The sequence below is a fragment of the Chiloscyllium plagiosum genome, chromosome 36, assembly GCF_004010195.1.
Source record: "Chiloscyllium plagiosum isolate BGI_BamShark_2017 chromosome 36, ASM401019v2, whole genome shotgun sequence".
NCBI lineage: Eukaryota > Metazoa > Chordata > Chondrichthyes > Orectolobiformes > Hemiscylliidae > Chiloscyllium > Chiloscyllium plagiosum.
This window is the reverse complement of record NC_057745.1, coordinates 11,348,293-11,367,683: the sequence shown is the minus strand read 5'-3', so window position 1 is coordinate 11,367,683 and position 19,391 is coordinate 11,348,293. Positions and strand designations below refer to the sequence as shown.

At 41.4% G+C, this 19,391-nt stretch overlaps 1 protein-coding gene across 1 annotated transcript in view; it reads right to left on the bottom strand.

The window, feature by feature from the left end:
- LOC122540954 (NT-3 growth factor receptor-like) overlaps positions 1-19,391 on the bottom strand; it is a 741,002-nt gene that overhangs the window by 304,220 nt on the left and 417,391 nt on the right. The window contains exons 9-10 of the mRNA XM_043677305.1: positions 10,449-10,472; positions 8,615-8,685 (exon numbers count right to left, since the gene is read on the bottom strand). Of these exons, the coding sequence (XP_043533240.1) occupies positions 8,615-8,685; positions 10,449-10,472 (95 nt within the window). The remainder of the gene's footprint in view (positions 1-8,614; positions 8,686-10,448; positions 10,473-19,391) is intronic.

The window sequence follows — 19,391 nt, the reverse complement described above, 5'->3', positions numbered from 1 at the left end:
GCTCTCTTGTCTAAACAATTAACTATCACTTTTGGCAGAGTCCATTGCAACTTCCATTCACAGAAAATGGTATTAAAAGGATTGTTAAAAAAAAATTTCCCAGTATTTTCTCGTACCCTCCCGCGATCTCAGTGGTGCCTTTTAGAATTATATTATACTCATTGTCAAAATTAAAATCACTTTGTGCCCTTCCCAAAGAGCCCTGATGATTCATTCTCCAACTTTGGCATTTTTAAATTTTCACGGATTTCACTTGAAAAATTTCACTATCCACCCTATCCATGCCTCTCATAATTTTATATACTTTTATCAGGTCAATCTTTGATGATCTGGTGAAAAACAATCTAAGTTTGTCCAACAAACCTGGAGGACATTGGTGAATCACCTTTGAACTTGTAATAATCAGACAAATATTGATTTTTTTTTCTGATGCCAGTCCACAAATTATTTATTTCAGCATGGCATTCTTTTTACCTAAAGAAGGATAAACCTTTTACACAGGGAATATTGCAAAGCTTTGATTTAATTTATTATTGTCACATCAAGGGAGGCTGCAGAAGGATTTAGACAGATTAGGAGAATGGACTGAGAAGTGGCAGATAGAATTCAAAGTGGGAAAATGTGATGTCATGCACTTTGGTAGGAAGGATAGAGGCATTGAGTATTTTCTAAATGTGGAGAAAATTCATAAATCTGAGTGCAATGGGACTTGAAAGTCCTAGTCCAGGGTTCTCTTAAGGTAAACTTGCAGGTGGGGTCAGTAGTTAGGAAGGCAACGACAATGTTGGTATTTATTTTGAGAGGACTAGAGTAAAATAAGCAGGGATGTACTTCTGAGGCTTTATAAGGCTCTAGTCAGACCACATTTAGAATATTGTGAACAGTTTTGGGCTCCATACCTCGGGAAAGATATATCGGCCCTGGAGCGGGTCCGGAGGTGGTTCACAAGACTGATTCCAGGAATGAAAGGCCAAACACATGAGGAACGTTTGAGGACACTGGGTCTATTCTCAATGGAGTTTAGAGGGATGAGAGGGGGATCTAATTGAAACATACAGAACACAGAATGGCCTGGACAAAATGGATGTTGGGAAGATATTTCCATTGGTAGGCGAGACTTAGAGTAAAGGGAAGACCCTTTAGAACGGAGATAAGGCGAAACGTTTTCAGCGAGAGAGTAGTGAATCTTTGGAATTCATTGCCACAGAAGGCAATTTAAGACAGAGACAGGTAACGTTCTTGTTTGTTAAGGAGATGAAAGGTTATGGGAGAAGGTGGGAGAATGGGATTGAGAAACTTATCAGCAATGATTGAATGGCAGAGCAGACTTGATGGGCTGAATGACCTAGTTTCTGCTCCTATGTCTTATGGTCTTCTGTACCGAAATACAGTGAAAAGTACTGTTTTGCATGCTAATCAGGCAAATCATACCTTACATAAGTACATCAGGGTAATAGAACAGAATGTAGAATACAGTGTTATAGCTTCAAAGAAGGTGCAGAGAAAGATCAACTCTAATATGAGAGGTCCACTCATTAGATATGGTGGGATTGTCCGATGAGGAGATCTATATTCTCTGGAGAGTTTAAAATGAATGAGAGCTGATCTCATTGAAACATATAAAATTCTTACAGGGTTTGACAGGGTAGATGCAGAAAGAATGTGACTGACTAATTGGCTGAGGGGACCCTACAAACTGGGAGATACCTCAGAATAAGACCATAAGACATAGGGGCAGAAATTAGGCCTTTCAGCCCATTGAGACTGCTCCACTATTCAATCATGGCTGATAAGTTACTCATAGAGTCATAGAGTCATAGAGATGTACAGCATGGAAACAGACCCTTCGGTCCAACCTGTCCATGCCGACCAGATATCCCAACCCAATCTAGTCCCACCTGCCTGCACCCGGCCCATTCCCCTCCAAACCAACATTCTCCATCTTCCTCCCTATAACTCTTGATCCCTTTGATACTCAAGAACCTTTCTATCTTAGTCTTAAATGTTCTCAATGACCTGGCCTTCACAGCTTTCTGTGGCAATGAATTCCATAGATTCACCACTCTCTGGCTGTAGGACTTTCTCCTTATCTCCATTCTAAAAGGTCTTCCCTTTACTCTATGTCTGTGCTGTCAGGTTCTAGTCTCTCCTACCAATGGAAACATCATCTCAACATCGACTCTGTCCAGACCATTCAGTATTCTCTATGTTTCGATTAAATCTCCCTCATCCTTCAAAACTCAAGTATAGTCCAAGAGTCCTCAAATGTTCCTCATATGTCAAGTTTTTCATTCCTGGGACCATCCTTATGAACCTCAGGGGCAGCACGGTGGCTCAGTGATTAGTAATGCTGCTTCACAGCGCGAGGGACTCGGGCGACTGTCTGTGTGGAGTTTGCACATTCTCCCCGTGTCTGTGTGGGTTTCCTCCCACCATCCAAAGATGTGCAAGTTAGGTGAATTGGCCATGTTAAATTGCCCATAGTGTTCAGGGATGTGTAGGTCAGGTGCATTAGTTAGGGGTAAATGTAGAGTAATAGGTTCAGGAATGGGTCTAGGTGGGTTACTCTTTGGAGGGTCAGTGTGGACTTGTTGGGCTGAAGGGCCTATTTCCACACTGTAGGGATTCTCCATGACCAATACATCATTCCAGAGATATGGGGCCCAAAACTGTGCACAATACTCCAAATGAGAATAAAATGGTAAGCTGATCAGTACAAAGATAGAAGGACCGTTTTTTTTAACCTGGAGTGTGGTGAATCTTTGAAATTCTCAATTCTTAAGAGGTTGCGGGTGTTCAGACATTGAGTAGGTCCACAACAGAGATTGACAGATTTTTAAATACTGACGATAGCAAGGGATACAGGGATAGTGTGAGACAAAGTGTGGGGCAGAATGATAGCTCAGTAGTTAACATTGTGGTTTCACAGCTCCAGCGACTCAGGTTTGATTCCAGATTGTTGGTGTGCAGTTTGCATGTTCTCCCCATGTCTGTGTGGGTTTCCTCTGGGTGCTCCGATTTCATCCCACAGTCCAAAGATGTGCAGGTCAGGTGGATTGGCCATGGTAAATCGCCCCGTAAAGTCCAGGGATGTGCAGGATAGTTGGATTAGCCATGGTGAATGCAGGGTCAGGGGGATAGGATTGGGGGCTAGGTCTACATAGGAGCGTTGGTGCAGACTCAATGGGCTGAATGGCCTCTTTCCACACTGGAGGGATTCTTTGATTCGACGAAATGGTTTTGAACAAGATGATCAACCATAATTTAATTGCAAAGTGAAGTGAGATCCAGGGGCTAAATGGCCCATTCCTGCTGCTATTCTGACCTTACTGCACTGATATCATCAAGTATGTCACACTCACTCCACATTCACGGAGATTCCATAGATACAGCAGTTGTGGACCAGTTGCCATACCCCACATAGCACAGAGAGCTTCGACCTGCACTCAGCTAAGCTGTCTAGATATGCAACATTCAATTGAAGAGTTTTAGGTTAAGGTAATGACATGAGTATTAGGGTAACAGCTGTTTATTGCAGAGATTTAAATAACGAACAGATGGGATTCCTGGTAAATGAGGATTAGCAATGGAGAACTTGCGGAGGTGGTTGGTGAGAGTGAACAAAACGGAACAACTGAGGTGCAATGCACAAAAATACAGGTCTAAAAGATGCATCAAATTAAATGATCATCACAGAGTCAGATTCACAGCACAGGAGAGCTCTAAGATAATGGTAATTAATGGGATGCAGACCATGTAGTACAATAAGGACCTCACCTCAAACTCGATTACTCAGCGAAACGCTGCGTTGGGTTATGCTTGCACCTCGCCATCGGCCAACTTGTGGCATCAGGAGAGCGAGAGGACAAAGAGGGAAGAGTCATGGAGAAACTGAAAATGGGCAGTCAACTGTGCCAATGTCCCCAAGGACAGATAGAGTGAGCATCAGATTCAAAATATGCTTCTCACTGCAGGTCATTTCTGTGAAATTACAGCAGTTTGATAATATAACAGCAAATCATTCCATCTGCACTGGCTCCTTCTGGCAAACAGATGAAAACTCAATAGCAAGCAGAACCTCAGGGCACAGAATGATAATATCAAAGGATGCCAATCTGTTCAGCAAAGGGATCGTACTGTTCAGCACTCATTAAAACTGGATTTACTAGAAAAAAAAATCACCTCAGATCATCAGATTATGTCATTATTTTGCTGATGTTACTACAGCAACGATGTAAATACCTCCTCTACATACTGTAATTGCCAAGAGGAATGTAAGAATTACATGGCTAAGGATACTAAAAAGAAGCATGAAACAATTAAGTACAATGACGGCAAAAAGAGATGAGAAGGTGAAGTGGAATCTGTGCTGGGAATAGATATTGGATACCACAATGACGAGGGACAGATATTGGAGAAACAAATGGGACAGAGGAGTAAAACTGGAGATGCAAGGGGCCAGGAGAAGACAAAATGGATATCTGCACAGAGAAAAAGACATCTACATCAGGGAGACAGGACACCAACTCGCAGAGCGGTTCATGGAATATTGCTGGTCTACACACACCAAACAACCCCACCACCATGTGGCTGACCACTTCAACTCCCCCTCCCACTCTGCCAAGGCCATGCAAATCCTCAGCCTTCTCCACCCCCAAATCAAAGCCACCTGCCAACTGGAGGAAGAACGCCTCACCTTTCACCTCGGATCCATACAACCACACGGCATCAACATCAACGTCACCACTTTCCAAATCTCCCCTCCCCCGACTATGGTCTAGTGGCATTATTGCTAGACTATGAATCCAGAGACCCCGGTAATGTCGACCTGGGTTCAAACCCCCACCCACCACATCAGGTGGTGGGATTTAAATTCGATAAATATCAGGAATTAAAGAGCCTAATGATGACCATGAATAGATTGTTGGAAAAACTCAGCTGGACTAATGTCCTTTAGGGGAGGAAATTGCCATCCTTACCTGCATGTGACTCCAAACCCACAGCAATGTGGTTGACTCCAAACTGCCGTCTGGGCAATTAGGGATGAATATCCCATGAATATGTGTATTAAAAAAACCTAAAATTTATGCCATGGTTTAACAAAGGCCAATAAAAAAAAAATCAAACCAAGCACTGGGCTTTATTTCTGGAGGGATAGGATTGAAAAATAGAGAAATTATGCTCACACTGTATCAAACCTTGCTTAAAGAAGACTTAGAGTACTGTATGCAAGTCTGGTCATCATATTATAGGAAGGATATAAAGACAATGTCAAGAGTTTGAAGATTCACAAAGATTATATCCAATACACAGATGTCTGGATGCTTATATCTGAAAAAGGCTGAGGGACTGTTGAAAAAGCAAATGAAGGTGACTTAATAGAGACATAAATTATGAAAGGTTTTGGTGAGTGGATAGAGGGAGAATGTTTCCTCTTGTGGGGATGAGCATAACTAGAGGCCATAGTCATCATATGGACTATGGTACCAATGTGAGGTTGGGATAATTTGCTGCTGCCACCCCCATTCCTTGATTGGATCTAAGGACTTACTCAGTTTACAGCAATAGAGAAAAACCACCAATGGTTCCCTGAATAAGAAGCAGCTCCTGTCTGAAACAAGATGTAATCTACTGCCTGACAGTAATCTGGTACAAGCTACAGAAGTAAAATAGAGAGGATTACAAAACCTATGAGAAGAACTAAAATAACAGAGTCCCTAAGATATTCTGTCTTTTCTTACCAAAGTCCTTATTGTATTATCAGATCAGGTAGAGCTTAATGCGTTAACTATTTCAGAACCATTACATTAGAAAACAGAACAATCATTATTCACAGTGGGGGAATGCGAGAGTGCCAAAGAGAGTGATTGAAGTGAATAGTATCGACACAGTTAAGTTGAAACTACACAACCGTATGAGGAAGGAGGGACTAGATGGTAAAGATGCTCGATATAGATGAAGAAAGACAGGAGAACGTTCAAGTGAGCCTAAATACCAGTATAGATTTAGTTCAGTTGAATGGCCTATTTCTGGAGTAGAAAACGACCATTTGGCCTGTCCAGCTTGCTTCAGCATTCAATACAATTATGACTGATCTCAGGTTTCATTTTACTTCCTCAAATGCTCCCCATTTCCCTTTAGACACCAACAATCTGACTATCCTAGCCTTAAATATATTCAACAACAGAATGCACCAACACTCTGACATAGACAATTCCACAGATTCACACCTTTGGGTGAAAGAATTCTCTTCATCTCAGTTCTAAATGATCAGCCACTTTTCCTGAGGCATGTCCCATGTTTTAATTTCTATGACCACCAGAAACCATGTGTCATTGTCTGCACCTTCAGAAACGTTTATAGTTCAATGAGATCACCTCTCTTTCATCTAAACCTCAGGAAACAGAGATTCAATTTACACATCTTTTCATCAGAGGACAACACTCTCATTCCAGAGACTAACGCACAAACCTTCATGACATCTCCTCCTATGTAAGTATTAAGGAAGCCAAAAGTGTGCACAGTATTCCAGATTTGGTACAAGTACAGCAAGACATCTTTACTCCTGGACTCCCTGCAACAAAAGAGCAGGAGAGTTGACAGAGGCCAACATATCATTGTGACTCCCAATTGCTCGCTGTATATCCCAGCATTTGCTGCATAAGCACACCCAAGTCTCTGAAAGTAAAATTTACAAGTTTCACAGCTTTCAAAAAGAATTCTGCTTTCTTTCTCTCAAAGTGACTAATTTAATACTTCCCTACACTATATTCCATCCTTTGTCTTGTTGCCAATTCACTTAACCCATCTCTAATTTGTTGTAACCCCTCTGTGTCATCCCCACAGATTACCTTTCCAACCTAACTTTGCACCATCAATAAACCTAAACAGGTTACACTTGATCTTTTTGTCTGAATTATTAATATAGATTTTTAAACAGCGAGACACCCTACCAAATGCAACCTATAAATTTGAAAATAATCCTTTATACTCACTCTCTGCTTTGTGTCTATTTACCAAGTCTCTATTCAATCTCATATATTACTCCCAATTCCTTGTGCTCTTAACTTGTCAATTAACATTGTCTCTGGCATTTTATCAAATGCCTTTTTGGAAGTCAACATATGCTACATCTACTGGTTCCCCATTATCCACCCTACTGGCCACATTCTTTAGCAAACCATATTGACTTGTTCCAATCCATCCTAACATTTTCTTCACAGCAAGGAAACACCATTCCCTGGAATTTTCCTGAGCATTAACTGGCTGGAGTCAGCTAACAAAATTATTTGTGCTGTCTGGTCACTTCCTCTCCTTTGGCACTATCCCAACTTCAAACTGCAGCCATTTCTCTCTCAGCAAGTGTACAGATAAACTGAAACTGGAGAACTTCTTCAGCTCCCTCCATCTCCATGAACATGCGGCCTACCCTGAGCTACCCTGAACTGGAATTTTTGGTTAAATGTCCATCTTTCAATTTCTTCTTTGAGCTAATAAATTAAATGGGTTTTATCACCTTTCAGAGTTCACAGAATGCTTTTACTATTAGTCAGGTGTAAATTCCATAACTAAACTGAAATTTCATTACTACAAGAGTGTAGACAAAGTGTCCCAACTCAGCAAACCCACTCAATCCCACATTTCTAGCGGTTAGCTACATAATCACAACAAATTGAGTGTGATAAACTTCTATCTACTTCAGCTCTATTTATCCCATTTTCTTATACACTTATAACCTAAATCTTAAAACTACAATTACTTCACAACTACAATGCTTGGAGCATGGACTAGATATTCACAATAATGTCCATTGTTAAGACCTCCTTGAAAATAAATTCCATTATTTTTTTCAATGACAGTTGTTAAGTCAATTAGCTTTTGCTCTTTTTTGCTTTTTTTTTCTATTCCTAATTACTATGAAAATTGGCATTATATTTGCCAACTGAGACTGTTCTCAAATCTGTGGTAATTTGGAAAAGTCACACCTACCACATTCTCTATTTTTGTAGCTTTCTCCTCTGTGGCGTAACTCTTACCTGAGATAATCTATATTCTGTTCTGAACTGACAGCAAACAGTCCTCATGGATATGTGTTTTACCATGAGCTTCCCATATAATACAAAAAGGAATACAGGTTGATAGACATGGCTGGTGACTGAACTAAAATGGTGAAAAAATAACATTGAAAAGAGATCAACAGAAAACAAAGTGAAAACAGAAGTCTGGTGATACATTTCTCCTACACAGAGCCTGTTTGCCATTATTGTGCACACTGCAGACTGTGATCCTCAGGCTTATTGACAAAGTACTCTATTCAACCCATTAACTGGACGATTGGGAAACTCCTGGGGGAAGTTAAGATGATTCAATATCAGAACTGTTTCCCCAACAAACATCATCAGGAAGATCCAACCTGACATTTCAAATTCAAAGAGTGACTGGTAAGATGAAAAGGAATTACTTTAAACACTTTGCCCTTGACTGTCCGAAGGCAACGATGTACCAGAACAGATCCCATTCAGTCTTTGCTGCCTTGAGTTCAAAGGAGAATCAATGGTTTTGACACCTTCCAACTAAGTGACAGCACAATAATTCTGCTTAAATTGGTACTCACGCCAAAAGTGTCTCCCTCGGGCTTGTGTGTAACACTGACAGGAGGGCCTGTTGTCACTTCGAATGATGGAACTGGAGAAAGAAAGCACATGGTTACTGGAAGAGCCAGCTAATCAAGTGAAAGCCAACAAATAATTCCAAACGGACCCCCACCTCTGACTCTTCTCTCATTGCCATCTAAAGGACTGTAGGAACACAGAGAGGACAAGGCAGGGCACTGGAGTGGTAGCAGAAGCTCACAGCTGGCCTGAACCAAAGTGGATTCTCTTCAAATCCAGGAATTAGGCTGATTCAAGTGTGTAATTTGCACACAGGTCTGCAGTGCTACCGAACTTAATTGGAAGTGTTGATAAATAGATCTGACAGCAGCTGGTGCATACACATCCTGAGTGCCTCTCCCCAGGTAGCCTGCTATTTTGTTAAACTACAGTGGGTGGAACATTCAAGATGTAAGCCTTCACAGCAATTAGATCATTCTTGAAAAGAAGTCTGGCATTCCGGAGTTTTTGAGCGGATTCGGCCTTCAGTTATTGTCCCGTGCTACATGTATAGGTTAGGCCCATTTGGTTCAGATGCAGAGCTAAAGCTAAACTCCTTCTGCAAGAGCTAAACTCCTTCTGCACTGTCCCATCAAACAGATCAGGTGCAACAGGAGTTAGAAACCTTTGAAAGTTTATCTTGCATTGCCTCGTGAAATTCTCCCATGTTAGGTATAGCCCAGGCTAGACGCTGTTCTCAACATAAGGTACCTTTTACACCACTGTCCTCGTGCCTGAACACCCAGGTGAACACTGTCTGTTTTAATCTGTTTTCTTTTGCTGATTTTGCATCCCCCCACCTCATTCTTCATTCACTGGCAGCTGCCTCATTGGCATTTTTATGGATTCCGACAACAACCCTCCCTGTGTGAATCAACAGGAATGTGTCAGACTGACCAAGGAGAAAGGTATAAACAGGCTGTCGTTCTCCAGAGGGTGAAGCCATTTGTAAATAGGAGTTTATTGGAAATGGAGTTAAGACAAACCACAGCAAGAGCTAAAGGTAGGAGCCTAATACCAAGTCACATGCAGGGTTCTTGAGTAGTGAGTGATTAGATTAGATTAGATTCCCTACAGTGTGGAAACAGGCCCTTTGGCCCAACAAGTTCACATCGACCCTACAAGAGCAACCCACCCAGACCCATCTCCTTCTGACTAATGCACCTAACACTATGGGCAATTTAGCACAGAAATTCCACCTGACCTGTACATCTTTGGATTGTGGGAGGAAACTGGAGCACCCAGAGGAAATCCACGCAGACACAGGGAGAATATGCAAACTCCACACAGACAGTCATCTGAGGCTAGAATTGAACCCGGGTCCCTGGTGCTGTGAGGCTGCAGTGCTAACCACTGAGCCACCATGCTGCCCTGCAAATGAGTGATATACAGAGGCCGAGAAAACAATAAGTTGGGAAATGCATAGTCATTGACCGATTCTCTTACATCCCTGATCTTCTGCACAGTCTGCCACTGTCATTTTCTGAAACTTAATATATAATATTCTTTGCCTTTGCTTATTCAGAAGGTACTGTCAATCTAAGCAAATGGTGGACAATCATTTCTAAATAATCCTGCACATCAACAAATCATCCTGCAGTGGCTACCTGATGGCACTTGATTGAAATGGTATTAATTTAGTCATTCGTATTTTTTCAATAATTCTTTTGCCTTATGATTGCTGTGCTTTGGGACAAAGAGCAAATAGCCTCTCTGGAGCATGCTGCTCACTAATGTCAATTTTCTTCAAAGGACCAAGTGGGTATAATCCAAGCTTAGTAATGAAAAGACACTTACTGTAAAAAGGGTTCTCCAGGATTTCTGCAGGGAAGGGAGACAGGAGGAAAATTAGTTTGAAAAGCTTTTTTTTTCTCTTTATTTATTCATGTGCTATGAATGTTGCTGTCTGTGCCAGCATCCATTACTTGTCACTAATTGCCCAGAGGGCAGTTAAGAGTCAAATACATTGCTGTTGGTCAGAAGTCACCCAGATAAGAATGGCTGATTACCATTTATTAGTGAACCCGATGGGCTTTTACAACAATACTTACATGGTCACCATTAGATGAAAAGTTTTATTCCAGAATTTTAAAAATTGTGTTTGGATTTCACAATCCATCAGCGTGAAATTCCAATTTATGATCCCACAACACAACTTAGCTTTTGAGGTCGAGCTGAGAGACTGCTATACGAAGCTGCAGTGAATTCGAAACTAAATCTGTCAACATGAGAAATGACACTGCTCCCTAAAGACATGTTCAACCTCATGTTTTAATCCATTTCTAACTCGTCGAGGAACTTTGAATTCTGAAATGTTGCTTTCCTACTGAAATGCCTCATCGTCTCTCAGAATAGTGCCACTCCAGGACGTGAAAGTAGACCTGAAACTTCCTCCCAGTGTTTTCCAACCTCACCAGTATTCACGTTTTAGTGGACAATATCAGACTGTCAGCAGCCACCAAGTTCTCCTGGTGGTCTCTAGTGAAATGGGAAAAGAATTCCAAAATTAATGCTGCAACCATTCATGCCTAAAAGCAGAATCAGGAATGTTTATAATGACTGAGGATGAGAGAACTGCCTGACTCCAATCTGATTGAAGAACTGAGGAAACTCTTCGAGAGAGAAGAGGGCAAAGAGATGATCTGATGGAGGTTTTCAAAATCATGAACGTGTGGATAGAGTGTATAGTGAGAAACTGTTCCTGCCTGTAAAGGAAATAAAAACTAAGAGGCATGGATTTAAAGTGATTCGCAAAAAAAAAGTAAGGATGAAGTGAGTAGAAAAATTAGAAAAAAAAACTAGAAGAATGGGGAGAAAACTACAAAATTCCATCAGGGCTGAACTGGGTAAACACAGGATAAAGGTCCAAATAACCAGGGAGTCCAAAACTAGGGATTACAGTCTGTAGGTACAGGTTAGGCCATTTAGAATGGAGAAATATCTTCATCCAGAGAATGATGAACTTGTGGAATTCCCTGTCATTGGAAGTGGTTGAGGCCAAAACATTGAATGTTTTCAAGATAAAGTTCTTCAAGCTAAAGGGATTAAAGGTTATGGGGAAAATGCAGAAACAGAGTGATGAGTTGGATGGTCAGCCATGATCACATTACATAGTGGAGCAGACTTAAAGGGTCGAATGTGGGTCGAGAATGTGGTGCTGGAAAAGCACAGCAGGTCAGGCAGCATCCGAGGAGCAGGAAAATCAACTTTTCAGGCATAAGCCCCTCATCATTGAAGGGTTGAATGATCTATTCCTGCACCTATTTTCTGTTTTTTTTTAGTTAATTCAACTTCAACAAAGGCTGTCTACCAAGGATAATGTGATGTAGACAGGCAGGAGGCTGGAAGAACACAGCAGACCAGGGAGCATTAGAAGATGTAGAAGTTGATGTTTTGGGTGTAACCTTTCTTCAGGACTTGAAGAAGGGTTACACCTGAAATGTCGACTTCTCCACCTCCTGATGTTGCCTTGCTTGCTGTGTTCTTCCAGCCTCTGCCTGCCTACTTTGGATTCCAGCATCTGCAGTTTTTTTTTTGTCTCTCCAGCAACATGGAAACCAGCACTATCGATTTTTCACCCTGCTGATGTTGAAATTTATCCTGCATCTCTAACATTAATGTGTGTTAGCAAGGCCCAATATGACCATAACCACTCACACAAAGTCTGAACTCCTCTCAAAATACATGTGAAACAGACAAAAAATCCTTATGTAGGAAACCACAGTTAATGTACACTGTCCTCATTTCGAATGCACAACAGGTCAGTCAATATTTGGAGATTTAAGGGAAGGTATCATTGCAGCTGTGTCCTTCCACCAATTCTGAGGAAAGCTTCTGCTTGTAAAGGTTAACCACTGAATTGTTAACAGTGCAGAAGGAGACCATTCACGCCATCATCTTTGTACTGGCTCTCTGAATGAGCAATTCGCTTTAAGCCACTTTCCTTCCTTCTCCCAATTTGGAGATGCCGGTGTTGGACTGGGGTGGGCAAAATTAAGAATCACACAAGACCAGGTTATAGTCTGAGAGGTTTATTTGGAAGCACTTGCTTTTGGAGCACTGCTCCTTCATCAGGTGATTGTGGAGTATAAGATCGTAAGACATAGAATTTATAGCATACTGTGTCTTACGATCTTATACTCCACAACCACCCAATGACAGAGTAGCACTCTGAAAGCTAGTGCTTCCAAATAAACCTGTTGCACTATAACCTGGTGTTGTGTGATTTTTTTAACTTCCTACCTTCTTGCTGCAGCCTTGCACATTTTCTTTTCAGACAACTGTCTAATTCCCCCTTGAGTGTTTCAACTGAATCTGCACCCTCAGGCAGTGCTTTATGACCACAAATCACACACTGTGTGATTTAGCTTTTTCCTGTTGCTCTCACTCCTTTTACCAATTACATTAAATCTACAGCTATTTGGATTTGATCCTTTCACAGAGGGGAATAATTTCTCCTGATTTACTCTTTCCAGGACGCCTCATGATTTGAGTCCTTGACCAAATCTCTTCTCAGCCTTCTCTTCTCCAGGGAGAACAGGCCTAACTTTCCTCGTTTGCTGTCATAAGCGAAGTCAAAAATTGTGGTGCTAGAAAAGCACAGCAGGCCAGAGGAGCAGGAGAATCGAGGTTTTGGGCACAAGCCCTTCATTAGGAATGTGTTGGGGGTGGGGAGATGGGGATTGAAAGATAAATAGGAGGGTGAGGGTGAGGTAGCTGGGAAGGCAATAGCTAGATGCAGGTGGAAGGTGATACCAATAGGTCAGCGAGGAGAGTGGAGCAGATAGGTGGGAAGGAAGATGGACGGGGAGGGCAGTTCAAGAGGCTGCTGCTGAATTGGAGGTTGGATGGAAGAGAATCGGTCAATGATTAAGTACAAACAGCCTAACCAATGCTTCTTCCATGTCAAGTTAAATCTAGCTGGTGTCTGAATTAACTCATCTTTTATCTTGGCCTGCAGAACGTTATCTTTCTTGGTAAGCCGAGATGCAAAGTATTAATTTAATACCTAAGCTATGCCTTTTTGCCTCCCTCCATGTTTAAATCCCCTTTTTAGTCCTATTTGGTACATTTCCCTCTTTTACCATACTTTTGCTTCTTAAAGGTAGGTAGAATTCCTTGGGATTCACTTCAATGTTGACTGCCAGTCTCTTTTCATACTCTCTCATTGCTTCACTTATTTGCTTTTTCACTTCTCTGAATCTTTTATATTCAGTCTGGTTTTGCAATTGTATTTTTGACATGATATCCATTTTTCCTTCTTTTATCTTAATGATTATGTCTTTTGTTTTGAATTTGGAGCTCTGGTTTTGTTCTCTCTTCCTTTTTCCTTTTGAGGGAATATATTTTTACCGCACCTCACCTGTAGAAGGTAAACAATGCTCAGTTGCTGTTTGTCCTTATAACCTTTGGCAAAGCATTGAACCCTGATCTGTTCTCACCCCACTGAAGTTGGCTTTCCCCCCTGTTAATCAAACTTACACTGGATTTTTTTTTTGTCCTTTTCTATAGTCAGCCTAAACCTTATGGATACAATGATCATTGTCTCTCCCAACCCATTTTCTTCCTTGTGAAGTGGGAGATGGCACGGGGCAGTATGACACTAGGCACACGGACACACAAGATGACCGCCAAGCCATAAGTAGGCCACTTGACACACAAGATGGCCACGGACCACAATATATATAGAGAGAGAGACAGCAGAGCAAACGCAGACACTGCCTGGAGACACCAGAATGCCAGCACAATGCACTCACAACCTAGTTGACTAGTTTAAGGTGAGTGGGGGAGAGAATACACATGGGTAGTGTATACAGCCCACTGAAGTATCTGGGTCCAGCCAACACCTTTGATAAAAATGCTAACAGTCTGCTACCGACTCAATACAGAGTGATATTAGCCAGGGCTGCAATAATCATCCTTCTCAGGAAAAGCAATTAGCGCCTATTACTACAGCAATGGACTTCCGCACAGACATTGAAACTGACAATGTCTACGATGAAATTGGCAACGACCGTGCTGAAATTAACAAAGGCTGCGCTGGAACTGACAGTGACTACACCGAAACTATTAACAATCCTGCAATGTTTACAATAAACAAACCATGTTACAGAGACAATAATCTCATCACTGACCTACTATAACAAAAAATGTATTAAACTTTCTTGAAATGTGCTCTGGGTTGAGAGAAGACTCTCAGCTGACCACTGTGCTGTTGGGGTCTTTCTCTCTCCGGAGCTCTGGTATTTCCTTGTACAATAAACTCTGTCGTTGAACCCCGACTCTGACTCCGAGGCCGGTGATTTTCCCCACAACGCTTGAAACCAGTACGGTTGATCAGGAGAGTGAGTGGATGTACTTTACAGGTCGTTCCGCTCTAACGTACATTTCATCAATACTAATTCGCTGTAACGCGATTGACGTTGTTTCTAAAGTGCGAACTTTCAAAACGTGTGTTGGCTGTAACACAATTGCAGCACCAACTCTTTTAACCGCTGTTTGTAAAGCATGACTTTTCTATAACACGGGGTTGCGCAAGAATGCAACCCATCGCTTTATAAAAGTACTGACTGCCAATGGACTTTCAGAAGGGTTTTGACAAAGTCCCACCAAAAAGAATGTGCAAAAATTAAAGCACATGGGATTGGGGTAGTGTATTGTGCTGGGTGGAACGTTGGTTAGCAGACAGGAAACAAACAGCTGGAATGAATGGGTCTCTTTCTGAATGGCAAGCAGTGACGAATGGGGTGTCACAGAGATTGATACCAGGACCCCAGCTGTTCACAATATTTGTGAATGATTTCAATGAGAGAACAAAATGTAAGATCTCAAAATCTGCAAATGGAACAAAGCTGAGTGGAAGAGTGAGCTGTGAGGAGGTTACAGAGATATTGCAGTGCAACTTGGACAGGCTGAGTGTGTGGGCAAAAGCACAGCATTCAATGTGGATTAAAAAGAGGAAGGAATGGTTGTAAATTGAGAGAGAGGGCTGTTCTTTTTGACCTGTGTGCACCACAGTGTGCGTGCAAGTGCAGCAGGCAACAAAGAAGCTACACTATATGTACTGAAACTATATCTACCCTCTTTAAAGAAGAAGATCAATATAGTGCTTGTAGCTCAAGGGATCAAGGGATATGAGAGGAGGATGGCATTAGGATATTGAGCTTGAGTGATCATATTGAATAGCAGAACAGGCTTGGGGGGAGGGATCGAATGGACTCCTTCTGCTCCTATCCTCCATTTTTCTACATTTGCTGAAAAAACAAAAAATGGCTGTCAATCAGCATTAATGCATGCATTCTCCATGGCAACTCCTCTGACAATCAGAACTAATTGCCAATCACTCAACTGTGTCTCCATATCAAGCAGTATAAAAATTGGTTCTCCTTTTGAATTTTCATCCTTACAATGAATACAAGAAGTAAAATGTCTCTTTTTCATCAATATTCAAGTTTTGTGCTATTAAATGACTACTAACTATCTTTCCCGAACACCTTATATCAGGAATATTTAACACCCAGCTTGTAGCTTCTTTTAGCTAGATCTCCACCAGAGTCACAATATCATATTTCCATTTGGCAATTGCCACCTATAAATCACCAATTTTATTTACCACACATGGGGTACACTAACAGGTACATACAGGCCCTTGAGGAATACGGCTAGTTGATAAGGCAGTTAAGAAAGTGCCTGCGATATTTGGCTTTGCTAGTAGGTGCAATGAACAAGGTCACCACGTCAGACATAAATCATTGGTTATGTCTCACAGCTAGCATGCAGTATATCTTTAAGAGATATACACATGGTATGAAATGCAACACTATTGGATAAAGGTCTCAAACTCTATCTTAGCCAGGGACACTTGAAACATGTCAAACCAATGGAAGTGTGCTATCCCATGTAAGCCACACACACCTCAGCGCTGAAATTCATAGAATTCCTACAGAGTGGAAACAGGCCCTCAGCCCAACAAGTGTATATTGACCCTCTGAAGAGTAACCCACCCAGGCCCATTCCCCTACCTTATTATCCTACATTTACCCCTGACTAATGCACCTAACCTATAGATCCCTGAACACTATGGGATCATTAGCATAGTCAATTCACCCAACCTGCATATCTTTGGATTGTGGGAGGAAACCAGAGCACCTGGAGGAAACCCACGCAGATACAGGGAGAATGTACAAACACCACACAGACAATCACCCGAGGCTGGAATCAAACTCAGGTCCTTGGCACTGTGAAGCAGCAGTGCTAACTACTGAGACACCCCGTCACATATGAACATCACTCAAACCATACAATTTGAGATCACCCATTGTTCTTATGAGACAGGAGTTAACATAAACAATGTCTCATTAGATACAGAACCCCACTGGAGGCAAAGTAAATAACACACACCAGATTGTCTTTTTAAGACTTCAGCTTGAGTCATATGTTCAGTTCTGGGCACCACACTTTTTTTATTAATTCACAGAAAAACTGCATCACTGGCTAGGCCAGCAATTATTGCCCATCCCTAATTTCCCAGAGGGTAGTTAAGAGTCAACCACATTGCTGTGGGTCTGGAGTCACATGAAGGCTAGACCAGGTAAGGATGGCAGCTTCCTTTCCTAAATAGTAATAGTGAACCAGATGGGCTTTTCCAACAATTGATTCACAGCCTTATCAGGCTTTTAATGCGTGATTTAAAATATCAGCAAAAGAAAGGAGAAATTGATTCACACAAGAGGGTATTTGAGATCTGGAATGCACTATCTGAAGCAGTGGTGGAACCAGACTTGACATGCCATTGAAGAAATTGCAAGTTTGGGGTAAAAAGGCTGGACTGTGGGAGTAAAATGGATAGCTTGACAAGTGCTAGAATGGGAATAATGGGCTGAAGGTTGGCTGTGCAGTAAGATTCTACATTTTCAACTGACTTGTGGTGCATTTGCAGCATTTTGTGGATTTGATTAAGATTCCCAATGCTCCTGCTTTTTATCGTTGCGTTTAGGTTGGTCGGTCTACGCCAGAAAAATAGAAGATCAACCAAGTGTCCCAGCTTTATCAGAGGTGAAACAGAGGATGAAATCATTCATAGAAGAAAAATTTAGCAGTAGCATTCTGAATGATAAAGGATAGGATTCTGTCATAAATGATAACTGAAGGCAGTCACAAGCTACAATTACAATCTGTGCAGCTGTGAACGTTAAAACAATTCAGCTCAGATGAATTAATATGAGCTGCATCAGATGGATTATATTTGTTGAGACATTGCACTTCAATTGTCTCTTTGAGGCAGGAGCTTTGTTCAAATATCAGATCAGAGCTTTTGTTTTCATTAAAACTCAAAACAAGCAGCAGACATGATGTAGTAAGCACTGGATTGCATTTTTCTTATCCTCGCATTTATCATAACCAAAATTGATTACTTCAATGTTCTCCTCAGTGACTCTTACATACTCCATAAATCTCAACTAAAGTTCTGCCATTTCTGTCTTTCTGCACAGTAGATCTCTCTACCCCATTCGACCCCTGCTTTTATTGATCCATACAGTTTCCCCAAACCCACTAATGTCCATCTCAACATGTTGTCTTCCTGTTCAAATCTTAATGTCCTGAATTTTCCCTGCTTCCACACCATCCTCTCTTCTGATCTTGTCCTCATCAGCCATGCCATTGCTTAAACAATCCTCTCTTCAACTTTGTCTCACATTTGATGATGGAGCCTCCACCTGTTCACAGGAACTCCTTCATTAAAACCATCTGCTTCTTACCTGTCCTCTCCAAACTGATCTTTTTAGTCTAGGGTTCATCTCCCTTATCTCACCGATGAACCTACAATTTCACACATAATTTGTAAACCGTCTTGGGATGCTTTATACATTCGATAGCAGAACAATTATCTAATTGTCAATTGTCGGTCCGAAAACAGGAACAAGCTGCCACCCAGGCCTCTCTGCTAGGTTGAGGGTTCTTAAATATTCCAAACATGGGGGAGACTGACTTTAAATCTGAAATAAACAGCTAGTCTCACGAAACACACAGGTCACCAACCTTCCTGAATTATCCTTATTCTTCAGAGACGAAAGCAAAGCTGTTTTCATTAGTTGATAGTGTTAGCATAGATTTCAGGTTTTGACAAGAAATATTGGGCAGGTATCAAGGATATTTTTTGTTAAATAAGGTAAGAATGACCAGGAACTTATTTCCCATGAGGCTGATGGAAATGGAGACAATGATTTTGAAAGGAAATTGGATGCTTGAGGGAAATACAAATATGGAGCTACGGGGATAGAGTGGGGGACTGGCACTGACTGGGCTCTACAGAGAGCTGGCATAAACTTGATGGACCAAACAGCCTCCTTCTGTGCTGTAATGGCTCTATGTCTCATTCAAGTGAATTTTCTTGACACCACTACAAGCAGTGAATATTATTGGTGCACAAAATGGAAATGTTTTCCTTCAAATTTATTAGTACTAGAAACAGGTAAATAAAGACATTTGCCTGCTGGTCACAAACCATCTAATCAGAAAATAAACAATCTGCTTTGTGTCCAATTGGCAATGAAGAGAGTTGTGTTGCATAGCCAATAGTGGAAGGGGGGGGGGGTGATTGGAGGAGGAGATAGCTCCAAGGAACATCCCAGAATCTATCTAACTGGAGTTGATGACTCTTCCTAAGGCATTAGTTCTTTACATCAGAACAGCTTAATTTTGGAATAACAGTAGGACAGAAATGGTACTTCCAGCAGTCAT